This window comes from Aricia agestis, chromosome 21 (assembly GCF_905147365.1).
Source record: "Aricia agestis chromosome 21, ilAriAges1.1, whole genome shotgun sequence".
In the NCBI taxonomy this organism is placed as follows: Eukaryota; Metazoa; Arthropoda; class Insecta; order Lepidoptera; family Lycaenidae; genus Aricia; species Aricia agestis.
This window is the reverse complement of record NC_056426.1, coordinates 3131050-3153370: the sequence shown is the minus strand read 5'-3', so window position 1 is coordinate 3153370 and position 22321 is coordinate 3131050. Positions and strand designations below refer to the sequence as shown.

At 43.0% G+C, this 22321-nt stretch overlaps 1 protein-coding gene and 1 long non-coding RNA gene across 2 annotated transcripts in view; both read right to left on the bottom strand.

The window, feature by feature from the left end:
- LOC121737598 (probable sodium/potassium/calcium exchanger CG1090) overlaps positions 1-22321 on the bottom strand; it is a 45617-nt gene that overhangs the window by 6064 nt on the left and 17232 nt on the right. The window contains exons 4-11 of the mRNA XM_042129257.1: positions 21112-21222; positions 19853-19994; positions 19591-19701; positions 19152-19329; positions 18456-18602; positions 16262-16356; positions 8942-9054; positions 7471-7557 (exon numbers count right to left, since the gene is read on the bottom strand). Coding sequence (XP_041985191.1) covers positions 7471-7557; positions 8942-9054; positions 16262-16356; positions 18456-18602; positions 19152-19329; positions 19591-19701; positions 19853-19994; positions 21112-21222 — 984 coding nt within the window. The remainder of the gene's footprint in view (positions 1-7470; positions 7558-8941; positions 9055-16261; positions 16357-18455; positions 18603-19151; positions 19330-19590; positions 19702-19852; positions 19995-21111; positions 21223-22321) is intronic.
- Positions 582-3997, bottom strand: LOC121737604. The gene is made up of 3 exons (XR_006037164.1): positions 3987-3997; positions 1021-1026; positions 582-665 (listed from the first exon to the last, which is right to left on the bottom strand). It is a non-coding gene; the product is annotated as an uncharacterized LOC121737604 (long non-coding RNA).

The window sequence follows — 22321 nt, the reverse complement described above, 5'->3', positions numbered from 1 at the left end:
ACTCTCGTTTGTGTACAGTCATCTAAATTTAAAATTATAATTCTTTACAACAGTAGATTTATGATCTAACAGTAGATCATAAATCTACTGTTGGAAAGGTTTTTGACTTTGAATTTAAGTCAAAAATCTTACAAAAAAACAGTTTTTAAACAACCTAAATCTCCTCACAGACAGGAGTATGGGTATGATAGACAAGCTCATAATACTTTAGTAAAGGATTATAATCCTCCATTATGAAATAATGGTTCAGCCTATCCTGCACCTAATTTTGACTTTAACTCCATCCAAGAAACCGTTCTAGCCTTTAACAAATTAATAACATTGCTATCTACTTTATCACCGTCCAACGTAGCTTCATTGAATACAGAAATAAATAGTAACAATACATCCAATAATGGACCACATAATACAGTGGAATTGTCGAAGCGCAATTAGCAAAAAACATGAAATCTTATATCTAATTAATAAATATAAACCATCTATTCTTGCCTTACAAGAGACATGGCTAAAACCGGAATCTCTTTTTAAGATTTCCGGATATTCCTGTCTTAGGGAAGATAGATCTGATGGGCATAGTGGTACAGCCTTGCTCATCAAACATCATCAATCATTTCATCATATTTTTCTCCCTCCACATCACTCAGATTTCTCAATCATTGCTGCATCTGTAAATAACATATGTTTCGTTTCATTGTATATACCCCACCCTTCATATAACATTTTTTCTGACATTAATAATCTAATCAGTTCATTACCCAAACCAATAGTAATACTTTGTTATTTACAAATATTTTGTTATTATTTACAAATAATTTTGTTATTTACAAATCAAGCTTTGTAAATAACAAAATTTCTAATGTTGTTATTTACAAAGCTTGATTTTTGTATATTTACATGTGCTGACAAAGTATTGGAGGATATAAGTACATCAGAATATAATTTTGATACAGTTGGATGGAGTTTGGAGGCTTCAGAATACGACAAGCAATTATGAGCCATTGCCATCTAGCGCTTCTGCACCTTCTTCTTCTGAAGTTGGGGCTGGCGCTACCGCTAACGCCCCTAAGAGAAGAAGAAGACAACTCAGTGGGGCAGCCAAGAGACGCATTGAGTGGTGGATGGCGAGGGGTAAGAGCCTCGAAGAGGCGAAGACCCTTTGTCAGAAACCACTCAGTGAGTTTCCTGAGTATGCCGAGGAGTTGGAGAAGCGTTCGAGCTCCAAACGGCAGCTCTCTGACACCGCCAACTCACAGGAAAGACCGACGAAGGCAGCCAAGCACACTAGTGCTCAGGCGCCCAAGCCGAGTTTCAGTGAGGCGGCGAGTGCCATTCGTGTGGGCATCCTCGATGCTGGGGGACCTCTCTCACAGGAGAACGCCGAGGGGTTGAAGAAATGCATTCTTCGAGTCATCGACGATCAACCGGAGGGAGAGGGACCTAAGCTAATAGGATGCGTCCACAGATCGGGTGGACTTGTCTTCACCTGCGTCGACGCTGCCTCCAAGCAGTGGCTGGCGCGGCTGATAGACATGATCCATCCCTGGGATGGAGCAGCCCTCCGCGTCGTTGACGAGGCGGAGCTGCCTAAGCCCCGTTACGCTACGGCGTGGGTTCCTGACCTAGAGGTGGACGAGGTAGGAATCATCAAGCGACTGACCTCGCAGAATGGAGGTATGGGAATCCGGCTTTGGAAAGTGGTCAGCAGGAAAGCCGATGGAAAGGGTCAAACTTTTACCTTTTCCTTCGACGAATCTGCGGTCAAGCTACTTTCCGAGCGGGATTTTCAGCTCTACTTCGGGTTTAACCGGGTTCAGCTTCGCTTGAAGGGACCAAAACCGGCACTCCTGTCAAACCCTGTAGGGTCTGACGAAGTGACGGCAACACCTCTGCTGGGCTCAACTTCCCAGCCCCACACCTCACATAAAGGATGGCGGCCAGCACCTCTTATTAAGCCTACAGGCTATAGAGGCACGGCGCCGCCCCAAGCTAGCAGCAGCGGCACATCATCTGCCACTGTTACTGCTCAGCCCAACACCCTACACGTGCAAGCACAAAACTTGCACGTGCACACCAGCAGGGGAGGCGGACGCCCGGCTGCTCAGACCAATCCCAGACCTCAAGTTCCCTTGAAAGTGGCAACTGTGAGTAGGGGTAGGCCTGGACAGTCCCGTGGTGGACGCGGACGCGGACGTGGTGGCTCTGGGGGCGCCTGCGCTGTGAGGAAGCCAGCACAGCTGCCCTCATTAGCGCAGGAGCACTCAAGTCGCAAAGTGGCGCGAAACCCCCTGCTCCGACTACCTAACCTGCACCACACAGACTAAACACACACACACATCCATCCACATATACTCACTTTAACACTCTACAGCTACACTTCACAGTAACACTACACAAAAAAAAAAAAAAAAAAAAAAAAAAAAAAAAAAAAAAAAAATGATTAAAGTAATACAAGTCAACTTACGACACGCGAAGGCTGCCACAGATGTACTCTGTCAGAAGTTCATCCGGGAGGCGCTCGACATTGCTTTAATCCAAGAACCGTGGGTCAACGGGAACACGGTGATGGGCCTTGGACTGGCAGGTAACGTACTTTATTTTCAGCATGGCCAGAGGCCCAGATCCTGCATCCTCTTCAGCAAGAGGATGAAATTTTTGTGTGTCTCTTGCCTGTGTACAGATGACACTGTAGCTGCGTATATTGAGGAGCCCGGAGGGACTGCAGGCAAACTGATGGTTTGCTCCGCCTATCTACCTGGAGACACTCAAGACCCCACTACGCAGCTATCACCGATAATAGACTACGTCGAGAATCAGCGCATCCAACTTATCCTGGGAAGTGATTGCAACTCACATCATACAAGTTGGGGCAGCACCGACGTAAACTTCAGAGGTGAGAAACTATTTGACTTCTTACTTACTAATAACCTCCACACTTTGAATCAGGGTACTAAACCAACGTTTATCAACCCACTGAGACAGGAGGTCCTTGACATAACAGTATGCACAGGCCCTATACGACATCGCGCCTGTAACTGGCATGTATCGGACGATAACTCACTGTCCGATCACTGTTACATTAGGTTTGATATACATGACAGTATGCCTGGGAAAGAGGTAACTTATAGGAATCCTAAGGCCACAAACTGGAGTGTATTCAGAGAGGAATTGCAGTTAAACCTCGCAGCAGTCAACAAAGCTGTCAAGACCGTAGAACAACTGGAACTAACGGTGGGAGAGCTGGAGCATAGCTTGAATGATGCTTACCTCAGAAGCTGTCCTGTTAAGAAAACGTCAAATAAACGTAATGTACCTTGGTGGAATGGTACTCTGGCGCAACTCAGAAAAGAGACTCGAGCTCTGTTTAACAGAGCCAAAAGAGACGGGAACTGGGACGCATACAGAACCGCCCTGACGACGTTTAATAGGGAGCTAAGGAAGGCCAAAAGACGCTCTTGGGCAAGGTTCTGTGAGGAAGTGAATAACACCTCGCAAACCTCCAGACTATATAAAGTCATATCTAAGGCCCCTAGCTCTCATCCCAGCACTCTGAAAAGGCCAGATGGTACTTACACTAAAACGGCGGAAGAAACGCTAAGATTACTAGCCGACGTTCACTTCCCCAACAGTATCCATCTCGAAAATCACGAAGCCTTCTCTCATACGATTATTAAAACGAGACCATCAGTTGACGATTGGAGAAGAGCTTCCGTGATCTTTAAGCCTGACCGAGTCACTTGGGCAATTGACAGTTTCAAGCCTTACAAGACCGGCGGCGAGGATAATATATTTCCGGCCCTCCTACAGCAGGGCAAGGACATTATCCTTCCTATGCTACTGAAAATATTCAGAGCAAGTTTTGCGTGGGGCTACATCCCATTGGCATGGACAAAGGTAAGGGTGTCCTACATACCCAAAAGTGGGGACAGAGACAAAGCTCTACCAAAGTCATACAGACCAATTAGCCTCACTTCTTTCATGCTTAAAACAATGGAGAAGGTGGTCAACCTACACATAAGGGACACCTATCTCACTAAAATGCCGCTGCATGAAAGACAACATGCCTACCAAAAAGGCAAATCTACCGAGACGGCCCTAATGGACTTGGTAGATCGGATTGATAGAGCAATTGAAGATAAAGAGATTGCGTTATGTGTCTTTCTCGATATTGAAGGCGCATTCGACAACACTTCAACCGGCTCTATCACAAATGGCCTGGCTTCAAAGAATATAGATCCAACAACTAGGAAATGGATCAAAGCCACGCTCGACAATAGGGTAGCCTCATCGACTATTATGGACCTGACACTCAAAATCAGGCTGACACAAGGTTGCCCACAAGGAGGTGTCTTGTCACCCCTGGAATGGTCCCTGGTAGTGGATGAGCTACTAAGGGAACTGAACCTCATAGGTTACTACGCTCAAGGGTACGCTGACGACCTGGCGATTATGGTGGTGGGAAAATGTGCATCGGTGGTCGCTGGGTTGATGCAGTCAGCACTAAGAGTCGTCGAGAATTGGTGCCAAAGGGTCAAGCTAACAGTAAATGCTGATAAGACGGTCTTGATACCTTTCACCAAAAAGAGGAAGTTGGAGGGACTAAGACCCCCAACACTCTTTGGGAAAACTATTAAGTTTGCGGGTGATGTCAAATATCTAGGAGTAATCCTAGACAAATGACTCACTTGGAATAAGCACATCGAGTATATTACGAAAAAGGCTAGATGTGCTCTGGGTTCCTGTTGGAAGCTTGTCAGCTCTAAATGGGGTATTCGGCCGAAGGCAATGCTATGGCTATATACAGCCGTAGTGAGACCGATTACCACATATGGCTGCGCAGTGTGGCATAAAAAGGCTGAACAAGTAAACTGTCACAAAAGACTAAACAGCGTACAGAGACTGGCATGTCTAATAATCACGGGTGCACTCTCGTCAACACCCACCGCTTCCCTCGAGGCCCTGATCAACTTAACTCCGCTTCCTCTGCTTGTTCAGATGGAGGCCAAAAAGGTGGCTCTCAGGGCCAGGACGGCGGGTGGGACGAATTGGGTCTCCACCCCATTTCGACAGCTGGAACAGTCTCTCAGTGAATCACCTATCATGGCCATGCCATCAGATGCCATGATCAAGGTGTATAGCTTTTCGAAGCAGTACCAGGTTTTTATACCTTCCAGGGAGGACTGGGAAAGGAAAAATCCAATCGATGTCCGCCCTAGCGACATAGTTTGGTTCACAGATGGATCAAGGAAAGACAACCGTGCGGGAGCCGGAATCTACGGAGGCAGGCCACCAAAAGGCAAATACGCCTGTTTGGGGGAGTTTGCGACCGTGTTTCAGGCTGAAGTCTTCGCTATCCTCGGTTGTTCACTAGAAAGCCTGGAGATGGCCCTAGTTAATAAAAACGTTTTTATCTTCTCCGATAGTCAAGCTGCACTTAAAGCACTGACTGCCGCAGAAGTCTCGTCCAAATTAGTTCTGCAATGCATTGAGACGTTAAACATGCTTGGAAGGAACAACAACATCCGCCTAGTATGGGTCCCGGGCCACAGCAACGTCCCCGGCAATGAAACCGCTGACGAGCTGGCTAGGCTTGGGGCCGAGAGTCTCATATATGGTCCAGAACCATTCTGTGGTATAACTCCCAGTACCACAAAGCAAGTGCTCAAGGAATGGGGTCACAGACTATGCAGGAAGCAATGGGCTGAGACCCCTGGCCTTGAACACTCCAAGGCACTAATTCCTGACTTCAACAAGAAACAATCAGAATTAGTGCTCACCTTGGGTAGGAACCAATTAAAAATCCTTACCAGAAGCCTAACTGGGCACTGCAAGCTCAACAAACACCTAAACAGAATGGGTATTTGTAGCATAATGACTTGCAGATTCTGTGAGGAGGAGGATGAAACACCTATTCACCTTCTCCTCGACTGCCCTGCTCTACTACAGAGCAGGAACAGGCACCTTGGTCGCCACGAATACTCGTCCACAGAGGAAATTCGTGGCACCAACCCCAACCATATCGTTCAATTTATGAGCAGTATAGGGTTGGGGATGATACTCTAGTGCGAAGGAGTCACAATAGATCCTCATGGGTCGCAGTGACGTCAGGGCTACAGTGACCTGCCTTCTTTAAAAAAAAAAAAAAAAAAAAAAATGAGCCATTGACTCTTTTATGGACTTTTGTCGTTGATACTCAGGACACTTTTTGTCTGTAGCAATATGTGAACCATGGCAAATACAGCAGTACATAGAATCCTCCTCCACTGAGAAGTCTTCTCCAGCATGACCTTGACCACACCTGTAACACCTAGGTGTGGATCGACATTGACTTTTTACATGACCATACCTGCAGCAGTTATAACATTGTATGGTAGGGAAAATATACAGATCTACAGGCAGAGCATTGTAGCACATAAACACCCTCTTGGGTAATACTTGTCCATCAAAAGTTATTACGACCGACTCCGTATTATTAAATTGAGTTGTTCCATTGACAACAGTTTTTTTCTTTAGCCTTCTTATTTTTAAAATCTCCCCACAACCAAAGGGAACTGTTATATTATTAATAACATCCTCATCAGACCAATCAGCGGGAATCCCTCTGACTAGGCCTATTCTGCTAACTTGAAAAGAAGGTATAAAGGCTTTATATTGATCTGCACTTAATTGTTGGCTATTTATAAAGTTGTTAGCATCCGAATACAGAGAAAATGAATCTATTTCTAGCGATCTTTTTTATGCTACCATCAATTATATTTTGTATATTATTTTTCTTTAAATAATGGCCAAAAACAATGGGATGAAAATTAACATTTTCATTGGGAGATTTTGTTATTTTCTGTATGTGAACTACATATGGAGTCGAGTCAGTGTCTTTATAGGTTAACCTACTTACCCTAGAATCAACTAAGCTTTGGTTTTCGCGGTATTGTCAATTGTTTGTGTCTCAGCTATTATATTATTGTCTTTACAAGCTGCGTTGTTTTCAGAATCGCTAGAACACATGCAATTAACATCTTTTTTAGCTTTTCTTGGGTCACTTTTAATTTTTTTCATACATTTCCTACAGCGCTTTTTAGATATAGCTGGACGTTTACGTGGGTTTGTTGAGTATGAAGCATCTGTATCCATACTCGATTCATTCGAAATGGTCACATAATGACCAACGGGGGGGACCAGGTCCCCCCGGGTCAGGCTTCTCCATGGTATTCTTATAAACTACAAAATAAAAGAAGACTTACCTAAATAAAACGTAACTACACTACTAATGAGAGAAAATATGACTAAAAATAAACTATTTACATATAAAAAATAATTTTAAAATTTTAAGAAAAAATACCGCGACCGCCTTTTTCAAGTTCCCGCGCTTTTTTTTTTCAAAATATGGTGTTTAAGTTGACATTTCAACTTTATAAAACACAATTTTGACGTTTCAACTTTTTAAAATTAAAATATAAAGTTTACTAGACTCACCTGCGGTGGCGCCTGTGCCTGCTGTTGCGGGGAGATCTGCTGTTCCGGCTGCTGTTGTTGTTGCGGGGGCTGCGGGGGCGGCTGTTGCTGTGTAGGAGGAAAATAAATTTTACTAGCAGATGTGAAAAATGTTGTATTCTGAAGGTGCCTCTTCACAATTGATCATGCTAGCCCACTACAAAATAAGCCCACTACAAGCCATCACCACTGTGTAGACCCGGGATTAAATGGTGTATGATGGCGGACGTTTTTCAGGCGTGGCGCACAATGCCCATGTGTCCTGACTTGCAGTGGGCAATTATGGGCCATTGTGTACTGGCTACTTTATATACAAAAGTCAAAGTCAAAGTCAATTTTTTTTTATTCAGAATAGGTTTTTTTCAAACACTTTCCGAACGTAGATGCTACTGGGGCCTACCACCGATACATTATACATGTGCAATAACTGGCAGTAGCGGTCATTGACCCTCGGGCAAACATCTTACGATATTTCATCGTTTTTTATACAAACTGCGATTGGCAATGAAGTGATATATGTTTCTAGTCTAGGTCGATACCGCATTCCGCATACTCGGTTAAAACTGAGTGTGCAGTAAATCGATATTTTACGGTTTTCTGATGAATCTATAATAGTCTGTGTCTTATAAGAATTAAGAGTTCACACAAAACACACTTATAAGAGTTCAATTTTTAAGTTAACAGAATACAGTTTAAGCTTTCTTCACATCGCTCCTATCTGGAATGAACTCTGCAGGGCCCCCGTAAACTGGCGCCTGTGTGCAAAAAAAGGATTTTGGCACCCCTTTAGGCAAATTTTTTGGGACCTTGGTTTTGGGGCCCCTAAAGATGGCAATTTGGCGCCCCTAGAGGATGGCACCCGTGTGCATTGCACACATTGCACATATGGTAGCGGGGGCCCTGGAACTCTGTGAAAGTATAATCAGAAATCAGAATGGATCAAGATAGCATTACTGTCATTAACCTTACTAGTCTTAGTAAGGTCAATGACCTAGCTGCGCCAACTTGATCCATTTCCGTGGTCTAGTGGTATAGAGCGCGGCTCTTGACTCGGAGGTCGTGGGTTCGATTCCCACGTTGGAAACATGTTATTTCCAAGTTTGGTTAGGACAATGCAGGCTGATCACCTGATTATCTGACAAGTAAGATCATCCATGCGTCGGATGGGTATGTGAAAAGTCGGTCCTGCGCCTGATCTCTCGCCGGTCGTGTCGGTCTTCCGTCCCACTGGGTTATGAGAGTAAAGGAATAGAGAGTGCTCTTGTGTACTGCGCACATACTTGGGCACTATAAAATTACTCCTGCGCAGCTGGCCTGGTTTCAGTGAAACCGGCCACCGTCACCGAAACCGGTGTGGGAGCTATTATTATTATTATAGTTTCACAGAGTTCGCGGGTAACATACCGTAGTCTATGTTCACATAATTCACACTTCACAGGCTGGTGGGACATACCATGGAGGTGTCGTCCCAGGCGCGAGTGGGGTCCCACGTGGTGTTGGGGTCCCACGCGTTGAGCGGATCCGCGTTGTAGCCCACGTTGTCGTACGCGCCAGTCGGATTGTAGGCTAATACAAAAACCATGTAATTTAGATAATATATTATAAGGTGTAACAAAACTTATTATAATAATAATTTAGAGTGTGTATGTGTCTATTGTGAAAGTAGCAGTGCTGAAAGACCAACTTTTTTAAACTTTTGTATGGGAAAATACATCGCGCTAGTGCGTTTGCCTATACAAATTACAAAAAATGTTGTAGTCTTTCAGCGCTGCTACTTTCACAGTGAACTCTATGTAAGAGACCCATACCTTTTTTTTTTTATGAAATAAGGGGGCAAACGAGCAAACAGGTCACCTGATGGAAAGCAACTTCCGTCGCCCATGGACACTCGCAGCATCAGAAGAGCTGCAGGTGCGTAGCCGGCCTTCTAAGGGGTAATAGGTGAGGGTAGGGAAGGGAATAGGGGAGGGTACGGAAGAGAATAGGGGAGGGTACGGAAGGAAATATCGGAGGGTAGGGAAAGGAAAAGGGTAGGGGATTGTGCCTCCGGTAAACTCACTTACTCGGCGAAACACAGCGGAAGCGCTGTTTCACGCCGGTTTTCTGTGAGGACGTGGTATTTCTCCGGTCGAGCCGGAACATTCGTGCCGAAGCATGGCTCTCCCACGTCAAAAGCTACACATTACACACCCTAAAGTATGATCACTCAGCTTTGTTACATTATCTATATCGGTCTTACTACAAAAGGCTCAAAAGCCTCAATTTGTTTATTACCTGCTTCATCCACTTGCGTCTTCAATTTTATAAGTGATAAATGTAATCTTCTAATAATTATATAAAATTCTCGTGTCACAATGTTAGTTACCGTACTCCTCCGAAACGGCTTTAGTGATTGTCACCAAATTTTATATGCATATTCAGTGGGTCTGACAATCGGCTACTGGCTACTTTTTATATTGATAAGTTCATTTGTTGTACAACAAATATATTATTACAACTCGAGACTGACGGCGACCATTGTTTGTGCGATGGGATAGCGATGGACGTTGCCATGGTGATATAGTTATTTAGTCACTTCAATAAAATAATATGGGCAAAAAACTTTATATGGCAAATGTGCTAAACAACGTTTGCCGGGACAGCTAGTAAAATATGAAATATTGTTTTATTTACGAATAGGTTACATTGTAATTAACTCTTTCTAGAAAGTCTACGATTCCTACTACTAGCCCCGAAAATAGCCCAGCGAGAAGAACCGGCGTGAGAATCTAGCACGGGGCCAAGGGTTAGCTATATGGTTAGCTTTTATCGCGGGTTTTAATCGCGGTGACCGAATCAAGAAATTCCGTAACGAAAAACCCTAACACCTCCGACTGGCACAGCAGTGCGGTGTTGCCAGCGGCACGGTGTTTGTGTGCGTGCGACTAGACGTATGCGAATCATAATTGTATAAGTTGATAAAAAATGCTATGCGATAGCTTTACCGCGGCAGTCCCCTAGTGATACACGTATTTTTTTAGCAAAAAGTAGAAAATTGTTTAAACGAGTGTGTTTTAGACCATACAACCTGTAGCGACACTGTCTATCGACATTGTCCTACTGTATGTTACCTTATATTGTCTATATATTATTATACTATGTTATATTTTAAATGTTATATTTTGTGCGGTTGGCTAGTCAGTCACGTACTAACAATTGATTGCAATAAACGTCTCATGCACTCCACCGTACTTTAATTCCAGTCACCCCGCACCGTATTTACAGTGGTGACCCCGACATTCGTTATCCCGACAAAAAACGTGGTGGTGGAGTGCCGCGTGTCGTTTTTGGTATACGCGCGTAGAACTCGGGAGTGACTAACGGTTTTCGTGGACTTTTGTGGAACCGCAAAGATGGCTCAGCAAGGCGCAGGGTTACCGGGTGCCGTACCTCCTCCGCCGAACGCCGCATCTACCGTGCAGGCGCCGTCCGGTGATTTAGCAGCAATCACATTGACAAGCAAGATCCCTGAATTCTGGACAGATGCTCCTCGCGTCTGGTTTATTAGAGTGGAGGCGATGTTGGCACCACAAAAATTAGCAGACGACTATAGGTTCGATATCGTGGTCTCCAAGCTTTCTAAAGACGCCATACAGCAGGTCTCGGATTTGTTGACTAATCCGCCCGCCACGAAGAAGTTTGACTCGTTGAAGCAGCGTCTCCTGGCTATCTATGAAGAGTCCGAGAGCAGGCAGCTGCAGAAGCTCATCAGCGAAATGGACCTAGGGGACCAGAAGCCGTCGCAGCTCCTACGACGTATGAGGGAGCTGGCTAAAGGAAAGGTTCCGGATGACACCCTGAAGATCCTCTGGCAGGGCCATCTGCCGCCGCAGGTGCGTGCTGTGCTGGCCGTTTCCGACACCAAGGATCTGGATAACCTGGCAGCTGTGGCGGACAAGGTCTTCGAGACGACGAGAGCAGTGCACGTAAGTGAAGTCGCTTCGCAGCCGTTGTCAACTAGTTCGAGGGATACCGATCTGCTGATGGCCGAGATAGCCAAAATAAGCATGACGCTGGCAGGCATGGCAGGATCTCAGCAGAGGTATCGGCGTCAGCAGCGTTTTGGCGGCAATCGGTCGCGCTCTGCGTCGAGGAAGAGGACTCGTGACCCGACACCGTCGACATCTCGCCGGAATCCAGAGAGCCCCGACTGGTTGTGCTTCTACCATCATCGTTTCCGTTCGAGGGCTCACAAGTGCGTCGAGCCATGTGCGTGGAAACCTCGAGCAGACAACAATTGACTGGAGAGCACTGCATCGACATCCGAAGTCTGTGAGTTAAGTATTAGCCCGTGCCATCGATTATGTGTGACAGATCGTACCAGTGGTTTACGTTTTCTTGTGGACACTGGAGCAAATATTTCGGTGCTTCCCGCCGACAAGGTGATTAAAAACTTTAGTAATGCTGAGTGTACTGACTATACTTTGTATGCGGCTAACGGGACTAAAATTAAAACTTTCGGTACAAAAAGTTTAATATTAGACTTAGGATTACGTCGTGCTTTCAGGTGGACATTCGTTATCGCAAATGTGCGACAGCCTATTTTAGGCGCTGATTTTTTATCGAACTTTAAGTTACTAGTTGATTTAAGTGCTCGTCGTTTAATCGATGAAATTACTAGTTTAAAAGTGTCGGCGAATGTAATTAGTAGTAAGGATTTATCTATTAAGACCGTAGATATAAATTGTCCGTATGCTAGCATTTTAAGTGAGTTCTCAGATATTACGAAGCCGGTTTCATTTAAGGAACCGCCCAAACATAGCGTATTCCATCACATCGAGACCAGCGGCCCGCCGGTCCACGCTCGAGCCAGGCCTCTACCTCCGCATCGCTACACTAAGGTAAGAGATGAACTTATGTGTATGCAAGAGTTAGGTATTTGTAGGCCGTCCAAGAGCGCGTGGGCGAGCCCGCTCCATGTAGTTTTAAAGAAAAATGGCAACATGCGATTATGTGGGGATTATAGGGCTCTTAATGCCATAACAAAAGCAGACCGATACCCTATACCCCGTTTGCACGATTTCACTTATTTGTTAGCCGATAAGAAAGTGTTCACTCGCCTCGATATTTGCCGAGCATACCATTTCATTAGTGTCAACCCTAGCGATGTAGAGAAGACCGCGATCATAACGCCGTTTGGATTGTTTGAGTTCCCGCGCATGACTTTTGGGTTAAGAAACGCAGCTCAAACATTCCAAAGGTTTATGAATCACTCAGTGTTGGCAGGGTTAGATTTTATTTATTGCTATATTGATGATATTTTGATATTTAGTGATGATGATATGCAGCATAAACAACATTTAAGGGAGGTGTTCAAACGTTTAAACGAGTTTGGAATAACTATAAATTTAGACAAATGCATTTTCGGAAAATCGAAAATTGACTTTTTAGGTTTTGAAGTTTCTGTAGAAGGTATTCGGCCTCTACCGGAGAAAGTGGAAGCAATAAATAGTTATCCCAAACCTGAAACGGTTGAGCAACTCCGACGTTTTTTGGGAATGATTAATTTTTATAGGTTGCATCTGCCTAAGGCCGTTGAATATCAGGAACATTTAAATCAGTATTTAAAGAACTCTAGAAAGCGCGATAAAACTAAAATAGTCTGGACAGAAAAATCGAGTGAGGCATTTTTACGATGTAAATCTAGTTTGCAGAACGCGGCAACCCTAACGTACCCGAAACACGATACTCCTTTAGCGCTTATGACCGACGCGTCGAGCACGTGTGTGGGAGCAGTGTTGCAGCAGTGCATTGATAAGAAATGGGTTCCGCTAGCGTATTTTTCAAAGAAAATGTCATCGGCTCAGACTAAATATAGTACGTACGATAGAGAACTGTTAGGCATTTATTTGGCTATTAAATATTTCAGAAATTTAATTGAAGGTCGTCACCTTATTATTTATACCGATCATAAGCCGTTGACATTTGCTTTTAAAAAAGTTAATAGTAGCAATGAATTACCCCGTAGAATTAGACAATTACTTTACATTAGTGAATATTCCACAGAAATACGCCACATCGAGGGCGACATGAATATTGTTGCCGATGCATTATCGCGCGTTCACGTTGATACAATTACAGGTCTCATGGTTTTAGATTACGTTGCGATTGCGAAAGCGCAACGTGACGATGAGCAGTTAGCGCGGTTTCGCGAACGTTCTATTCGTAATAATGAATGTAATTTGATATTTAAGGAGATAATGTTAACTGGAAGCGATGTACCTGTAGTGTGTGAAACGTCTACAGATAAAATTAGACCGTACATTCCAGGGCCATTTAGAAAACAAGCTTTTGATTCGGTACATAATTTGAGTCATCCGGGAATTAGAACTTCCAAAAAGTTAATTAAGGATAGATTTTTTTGGGAAGGTATGAATTCGGATATTGGTAAATGGGCAAAGGAATGTGTGAATTGTCAGCGTGCAAAAGTCGGAAGGCATAATAAGTCAGAATTAGGTAATTTCCCGTTTGCTGAACGTTTCACTCATGTACATTTGGACATAGTCGGTCCTCTTAACATTACCTCTAATGACTATAGGTATCTAGTCACCATCGTAGATAGGCAAACTGGCTGGCCGGAGGCGTATCCAGTTAAAGATATTAGTGCAGAAACGGTGGCTAGAGTTTTTGTCGAGGGGTGGATATCACGTTTTGGTTGTCCTGCTAAGCTTACGAGTGACCAGGGCAGACAATTCGAGAGTTCCCTTTTTAAAGAACTTATGCGACTTTTAGGTATAGACAAAATTCGCACTACGCCTTATCATGCTCAGGCTAACGGTATGGTAGAGCGATTTCACCGTTCCCTGAAAGCAGCCCTTATGGCTAGGTTGAGCTCTAATTCTTGGGTAGAGGAATTGCCAATTGTGATGTTAGGTTTACGTACGGCTACTAGGTCGGATACCGGCGTAAGCGCAGCGCAGATGACGTACGGCACTACGTTGCGCTTACCCGGAGATTTTTATGCCGAAAATAGTTTTAAAATTTCAGATTATAGTCAATATGTAGAGAGATTACGTAGTATAATAAGTAATTTGAAGCCCAAGCCAGCGACACATAAGGACGCACGCACACTTTTTGTGCACCCAGATTTAGATAAGGTAGATTATGTTTTTGTTCGTGATGATACGGTACGTAAACCTTTGAAGACGCCTTACGATGGTCCGTATCGTGTTATTCAAAGGCGTCCAAAGGTTTACGTCGTACAGTTGCCTGGGAGAAAAGCAACGATTTCCATAGATCGTCTTAAGCCTGCATATGTTTTACGTGAAGCGACTTCTGACTCTTGTACAGAGCAACAGTCGGAGTCGCGCGATAAAGTGTATGCAGAGCCTAAGAATGAGCCGGTCGTCGAACCCGCAAAAATGCTTACGGCGCGTACGTCGAGTTACGGACGTTCGATTAAACGCCCTGTAAGATTTTATTAAGTAGTAACATACAGTTAGCGAAGCGTTTGCGAGGCGATAGATTAATGTATATGGCGACATATTAATTGTATGCTTGTGGTATTGTAACTTATTAAGCTAGCAGCGAGTTATAGTAACGCTTGACATAGCTTTGAATATGTAACCAGTTTTAGGAAGTTGTAAAGTAGGTTGCAAGTTTACAATTTTAAGTATTAAATATCGACGTTTGAAATTAAATTTTACATTTTTGAATATACTTTCGCAAATTTAACTATATACTTTTGAGTTCGACAAGATGGGCAAAAGCTATAGTAAACAGGAGGAAATTGTAATAGCCCAAAATGGTGCTAACGGCGCCAGTACATCTTCCATGGAAAGGAAAATGGAAGTTTACGGCATCGTCATTACTAGTGTTGTGGTTATCCTGTTGTTGATTGGTGCATATTTTGTGATGAATAAGTGCAATAAAAGTGTTAAAAAGTGGGCTAGGAAAGAGATGTTGTCGGTTGTGTCCGTTGTTCCAGCTGATAAATCTTGTCAGCAACCCTCGCAAACGGCTTACATGTAATTGCATACCGTGTTCATTGCATTGTAATGTGTAATGCATCTGAGTGTAAACATTATAATATTGTTATCTATGATATGAGTTGTATTAGTTGTAAGTAGCTTACCCGGTGGTCGCATTGAGACCTACCGCACGATGTAGTTGTTATGTTGTAATTTTATGGGGTTAATTTTAAATTGTCATTTTTTTTAAAGGGGGGAATATTGTAGCGACACTGTCTATCGACATTGTCCTACTGTATGTTACCTTATATTGTCTATATATTATTATACTATGTTATATTTTAAATGTTATATTTTGTGCGGTTGGCTAGTCAGTCACGTACTAACAATTGATTGCAATAAACGTCTCATGCACTCCACCGTACTTTAATTCCAGTCACCCCGCACCGTATTTACAAACCGTCAACCATACAACTGAAGTAAAACTTCTTGAGCATGCCGAGGGCCTAGACAAGCGGCAAGCGATTATTGTAAACGCCAACGCTAACGCCACAAAATGTATTGGATTTGACATTAGTATTCGCTAGCGAAGCGATGACTTATGTCAAATCGCATACATTTTGTTAGCGTTTACGATAATCGCTTGCCACTTGTCTACTATGGCTAGGCTATGAGAGAAAAAAAAAGAAAATGTGCGCACGCACTGTCCGGTCGCCTCACCCGATAACACTGTTCGTAACACAGCGTTTGCCACGCATTTGCCAGCTTACTCCCCAAGTCAAGCGTGCGTAAAGAAATTTTACTCCAAAATAATCCCAACTCACGTGTCTGCTGCGGCTGGTCGGTGCTGCCGTCCATCTGGGAGTACTCGGTCTCGGCGGTGGGCGGGTTGGGCACCACCGGCGCGGGCACTCCGCCCCTGAAAACATACCACGTTGAGTAAATGGCCAATTTATATTATAGAGATGTTCTTTTATCTCCCCTGAAAAAGTAGTACATTGAAAATGGCCAATTTATAGACATATTCTCTTATAAATTATTCATTTACATCTTTAAAATACAAGAAGTATCTAATAGGCAATTTATAGAGGAATATTTATTATTTCTAATTAGGAAGAAATAAAAAAACTTTATTTGCTAAAATAAATGTACTATCAGAGAGGTTGATTCACATGCAGATGGGGGACCTACGTACTTTGGTCGCGTTGTGTCAAACCCAGCCGACAGTTCACAATTAGGCTGCGTTTCCACTGAAACGGCGCGGAGCTTAGCGGTGCCCGAATTGACCAATCGTGCTATTCCAGCGGAATGACAGCGAAGATTTCGAGCATGGTGATTGGTCAATTCGGCACCGCTAAGCTCCGCTCCGCTTCAGTGGAAACGCAGCCTTAGCATTGAATTGACATACGCCGACCAAATGACGTTGGTCTGTCAACTGCCTAGGAATCAATTTGCTCGATGGTACAAATGGCAGATATACAGGGTGCAACAAAAGAAAGTGATTATACTTTAGGGTGTGCACGTGTTTTATGTAGAGAATTCACTGTAAAAGTATCACCACTGAAAGAGATTTTTTTTATGGGCAAGCGCAGTGAAGCGCCCTAGCGTCATGAGTTTCCCATACAAAAATAAAAAAAAAGGTTACCCTTTCAGCTTTGCTACTTTCACAATAAACTCTATACAAGGGACACATACACAAGCGCGGTCGCAGCCTGAAGTTTTGGAGGGGGTCACTCACTAGTCACTACACTAAAATTTTATCGCTGTAGGATAATTAGAAATTATCTTTTATTATGTGGCAGGATTTTGAGATTTTTTAATTTGACCTTATTTTGGGGGGGGGGGTCATATACCCTAAAGTATTATCGCTTAGTGTTTATACACTATTGTATATGGCAAAACATACTCTGCCGAGTCTATTGTATTTAAACATGTAGGTGTAAAGAATGACATACAGGCAGGAGGTCAAGTTAATCCGCTTAAGCGGTACACTCTGACCTGCGTTTGACCCACTTAGTGAAAACGGAGCTGTTTTATATCAAACGTGAAAAAACGAAACCTGTTAACGGTTTAACATCCATCCATCCATACTTCCATACTAGTACAAATGCGAGTGTATGATCTGCCTGTTAACTCTTCACGCCTAAACCACTGAACCGATTTCGCTGTTTGGTATAATAGCTCCCACAGCGGTTTCGGTGACGGTGGCCGGTTTCATTGAAGACCATGCCAGGTACGCAGGAGTAATTTTATAGTGCCCAAGTGTGTGCGCAGTACACAAGAGCACTCTCTACTCCTTTACTCTCATAACCCAGTGTGACGGAAGACCGACACGACCGGCGAGAGATCAGGCGCAGGACCGATCAGCCTGCATTGTCCTAACCAAACTTGGAAATAACATGTTTCCAACGCGGGAATCGAACCCACGACCTCCGAGTCAAGAGCCGCGCTCTATACCACTAGACCACGGAGGCGTTTGGTATGGAGATTCTTTGAGAGACGATAAACGTACTCGTAACGTGCACTAGAATAGTTTTTGTTGCGATAAAATGTACAGTTCCCGTGCGGTATATGAATTCATTAGCAACTTTTGGTAGCGTCATCTTGTTTTGATTATAAACGTCTGAGAATATTAGGCTTAATACGACCATACAGTAAGGCTTAGCTTACACCGTCGCTTAATGGAATGGAATGGAAGCGTTAATTTCGTTTCATGCGAAGAAATAGACACCGGAGAATTCTTCAATTTTTTGGCACGTATTCAATTTGTGTGTTATACTGTTGACATAAAGTTCATAGTGCTAATTAATTTGCAAGTAATTTGGTCGCGTTAAGTCAAACCCATCGGACCGATCACAGTCAACGTTAAATAAGCCGACCAAACGACGTAGGTCCGTCAACTGCCTATGAATCAACTTCTCTGATAGTACAGTTTCGTTGCAAAAATTCGTTTCCATCCCATTCCGCGCCGGTATACATCGAGCCTAGAACTAGTATTCAGGTCAAGGACAAACTCACTTGTAAGTGACCAATGCGGCCTGCTCCTCTCGCGTAGGCAACTTGAAAGGCAGCGGCAGCGTCAGAGCCCAGCGCTCCAACGCCACGTTGAACCGCAGAGCCACGCAGTATACCCCGTACATGATAAGCATGAACAGGGCTTCCGGCCTGCAAAAGAGAGGGAGAGAATAGAGGCAGAAAAAGCAAAGATTATAAATATAAGAGAGAACCTACAACTTAATAGAGAGAAAAAAAGATTAAAAGGAAAAGTACGAAGCTACCGAAATGACTGATAAACAAGAATTATAATATCTGGGAAATAGGGAGGGACAAAATGAAAAAAAGACAATAAATAAAAAGAGAACAGTAAGTCTAAATAGCAAATGTCATAAAAGAGCCTATAGCTGTTGGTAAAGTTTCAACACTAAGGCACATAATGTTTTATATTTGATGCTTGCCACTTTATAATATTATATCTTTTGGCAACGGTTAACAGCACAAAAATGGGAATGGCGGAGAAGAAGTATTTACAAACTAGATACCAGTTGAGGTGAGAGATAAAACCACCACATTTTTGGTAGAGCCAGATGGATGGATCACAAATAACTTATTGTAATTTCGTTTGTAAAATGTTACACCAAATAAATTAATTTCCTTTCTTCCACATAATTGATGATAAAGTCCCTATAAACCCTCTTTTGATTACCAAGGACTTACCAGGACACATAGCCATTGGCGATGGTACACAGCATGACCAGAATGGATATGGCGTAGAAGAAGCAGTCGCGGCAGAGAGGCCACCAGTTGAGATGCGAAACGGTGCCGGCGCAGAGCGCGCAGACGGAGATCACGAACATGATGTTGAAGACGGCTGAGCCAATGACGCCGGATACACCTGAAAGATGAAATTAAGTACGTAGAGGAAAGAAAAATTAGTCCTGACTCCTGACTGTTTTTGACAGGAGTTTACGTTCCAACATTTTAGTTGTCTAATGTTTTGACGTTAGCCAATCAAGAGCACTGATAAAATGAATCTCAGAGACGAAACGTAAAATGATCACATCACATACTTTGCAAAACATCTTTTTTGATGAAGTTTATCTTAAGCATCTCAAAATTCTTTTGATTGATATAAGATTTCTTATAGATAACTTACCAATATCATCCTGAGCACAGAACACTCCAATAACAACGGTAGCCAACTCCGGTGCGGAACTGCCGGCGGCCATGAAAGTTGCACCAGCTACGTCTGGAGCCAGCTGAAGTTCTGAAATTAAACAAAGTATACTCAATTTTGCGGTTGCTATAACATGTAATTTTTTGGAGATCGTATCAAACTTACTGTCGAAAAAATCGTCGCTGATGAAAATGACAAAAATCGTAATAAAATGAAGGTGATTGTCGATTGATGATCCTACCTTCGCAGATCCTGTCGAGGCTGGAGACGAAGTACTCATCACAGACGATGGCGAGGCCGATGAAGGTGAATACAGCAACTAACACGTGGATGATCAGCCCACCGTGCTTCCGAGCAGTCTGACCCATCAGGGGGCGAGGGAACTGGACAGAAAAAATATGATGGTCTGAAGGTGCTGGTTGGCAGCGGGCGACATGAATCGGTGGCAGACGACGCAGACGTATGAAAACTGTCGCTAGCTTCGTGTCGCTAGCTGCGGAGGGTATTTCATAGAAATACATAGAAACCAGTAGTGTCGCGACGACACGTCGTCTGCTGCCGCTTTATGTAGCCGGCTTCCAACTTGTTTTATATAGGGGGCAAACGAGCAAACGGGTCACTTGATGGAAAGCAACATCCGTCGCCCATGGACACTCGCAGCATCAGAAGAGATGCAAGTGCGTTGCCGACCTTTTAAGAGGGAATAGGGTAATAGGGTAGGGAAGGGAAGGGAATAGGGGAAGGTAGGGAAGGGAAGGGAATAGGGTAGCGGATTGGGCCTCCGGTAAACTCACTCACTCGGCGAAACACAGCGCAAGCGCTGTTTCACGTCGGTTTTCTGTGAGAACGTGGTATTTCTCCGGTCGAGCCGGCCCAACCGTGCCGAAGCATGGCTCTCCCACGTATAATGTACCTTAAGATTGAAATAGACAGTTTGACACACAGTGGTCCTTAGTTATGTGAAATAATTGAAATGTTTCAAATGATGTTTGACAATAATTAATTTTTAGACTGAGGTGTCGATGCATTATAGTTGTTGTTGTTGTTACACTGGAAGTAACTATAGTACTTAAAATACAGGCTAGGCCTAGTTTAAGTACTAGAACATCAAACTTTATTGTAAAATGTTTGTTAAACCTCTTGAGTCGTCTAAGTATTATTTAAACGAAATCTTTGCTTTGACAAAAATCTATAAAGAATTCTGAAATTCAAAGCAACTTGTAGAATTTTGTCGATTTTTTAAATTTTGAGTGTGCCTATCTACGTGTCTGCAAACAACATTTCTGTAGCCTTTATGCTCTCATGCTCGGCGGTAAGGCACGACAGAAGGAAGAGCGGTATATACTTGTCCCAATCCTTTTGTTTGTCATCTACCAATTTCGCCAAATGCCTCTCAAGAGTCTGGTTAAATCTTTCAACCATTCCGTCAGACTGTGGATGGTTACGCGGTGGTCTTCGTCTTATGTATGCCGAAAATTCTATTCTCATTTTATATCTCACCTGTTCAATAGCTGGTGGTGTGCAGTTCCTCAGCGGGTGGACAGTGGGTATGGCGTCTTCTTCCTCTTCTTCCCTTTCTTCTTCATTACGTATTTCCACCGTTTCTTTACTCTGGAAACATTTAAAGAATATTGAATTGATTTCGATTTGATGGTCCCTATATGGATTGTTCTATTTGTAGGGCAATGTTACTCTTAAATTATATAGCTACTAACCTATCAATATAGAAAACATCAGCTGATGAGGGTTGCATTTTGGAGTTCCATAGCCAACCAAGTTTTGTTGCTTACAGAACCCTAAAATGGAACCCTAACGAGCAGATTTTTGTATATTGACAAGTTAATAGTTATATAATTTAAGAGTAACATTGTCCTACAAATAGAACAAATAACAATCCATATTTCAGGACCATCAAATCGAAACATTAAAAATCCTTTCTATCTCTGTTAGCTACCACTTTCGAGAATTTTCGCATAGAAAATTGTTGTGTGTCTTATCAAAATGAAGCTACTCATGAAAAATTAGCTTGATAGTAACAAAAAAAATTGTTCTAGGGAACCCCGACTAGTATGTCCCACTTACAAAGTTCATATAGGATAAGCTTTTGTCTGTGTTGATTTCAAAGCATTCTAGCCTGGAAACCTTAAAACTAACCTATTATAATAACATACAATTGTTTATGCTAAAACCGAACATTGTGTCTCCCCTATTCATTTTTGCTGAGCTTATCATAAAGTTATGCGCGGCCTATATTTTTAGTAAATTAGATGTGTCATTTCCTTGATTTCCTTTTTAGGGTTCCGTAGTCAACATTAAGGAACTCTTATAGTTTCAAAATCATAATGAAAATATTTTTTATTCAGAGTATTTTTTTTACAAAAACATTTCCGTACGTCGTAACTAAGGTGCCTACCACCGGTTCGGGAACTAACCCGGCGAGAAGAACCGGCGTAAGAAACTCGCACGGGGCCATCTTTTAGTAAAAAGATGGAAAATTACAATTTAAAACATATATAGTGCATTCGGTCTGTCCGTCCGTCTGTCTGTCCGCGGTTTTACTCAGAAACTATAAGAACTACAAAGCTGTAATTCGGCACGAATGCAGATATTAATGATATTACAAAATGGTACGTAAAATCTTAAAAAAATATTTTTTTATGGCACCTCCTCTACACATCAAGCGGGGATTTTTTTTTCAATTTTTTTTAAC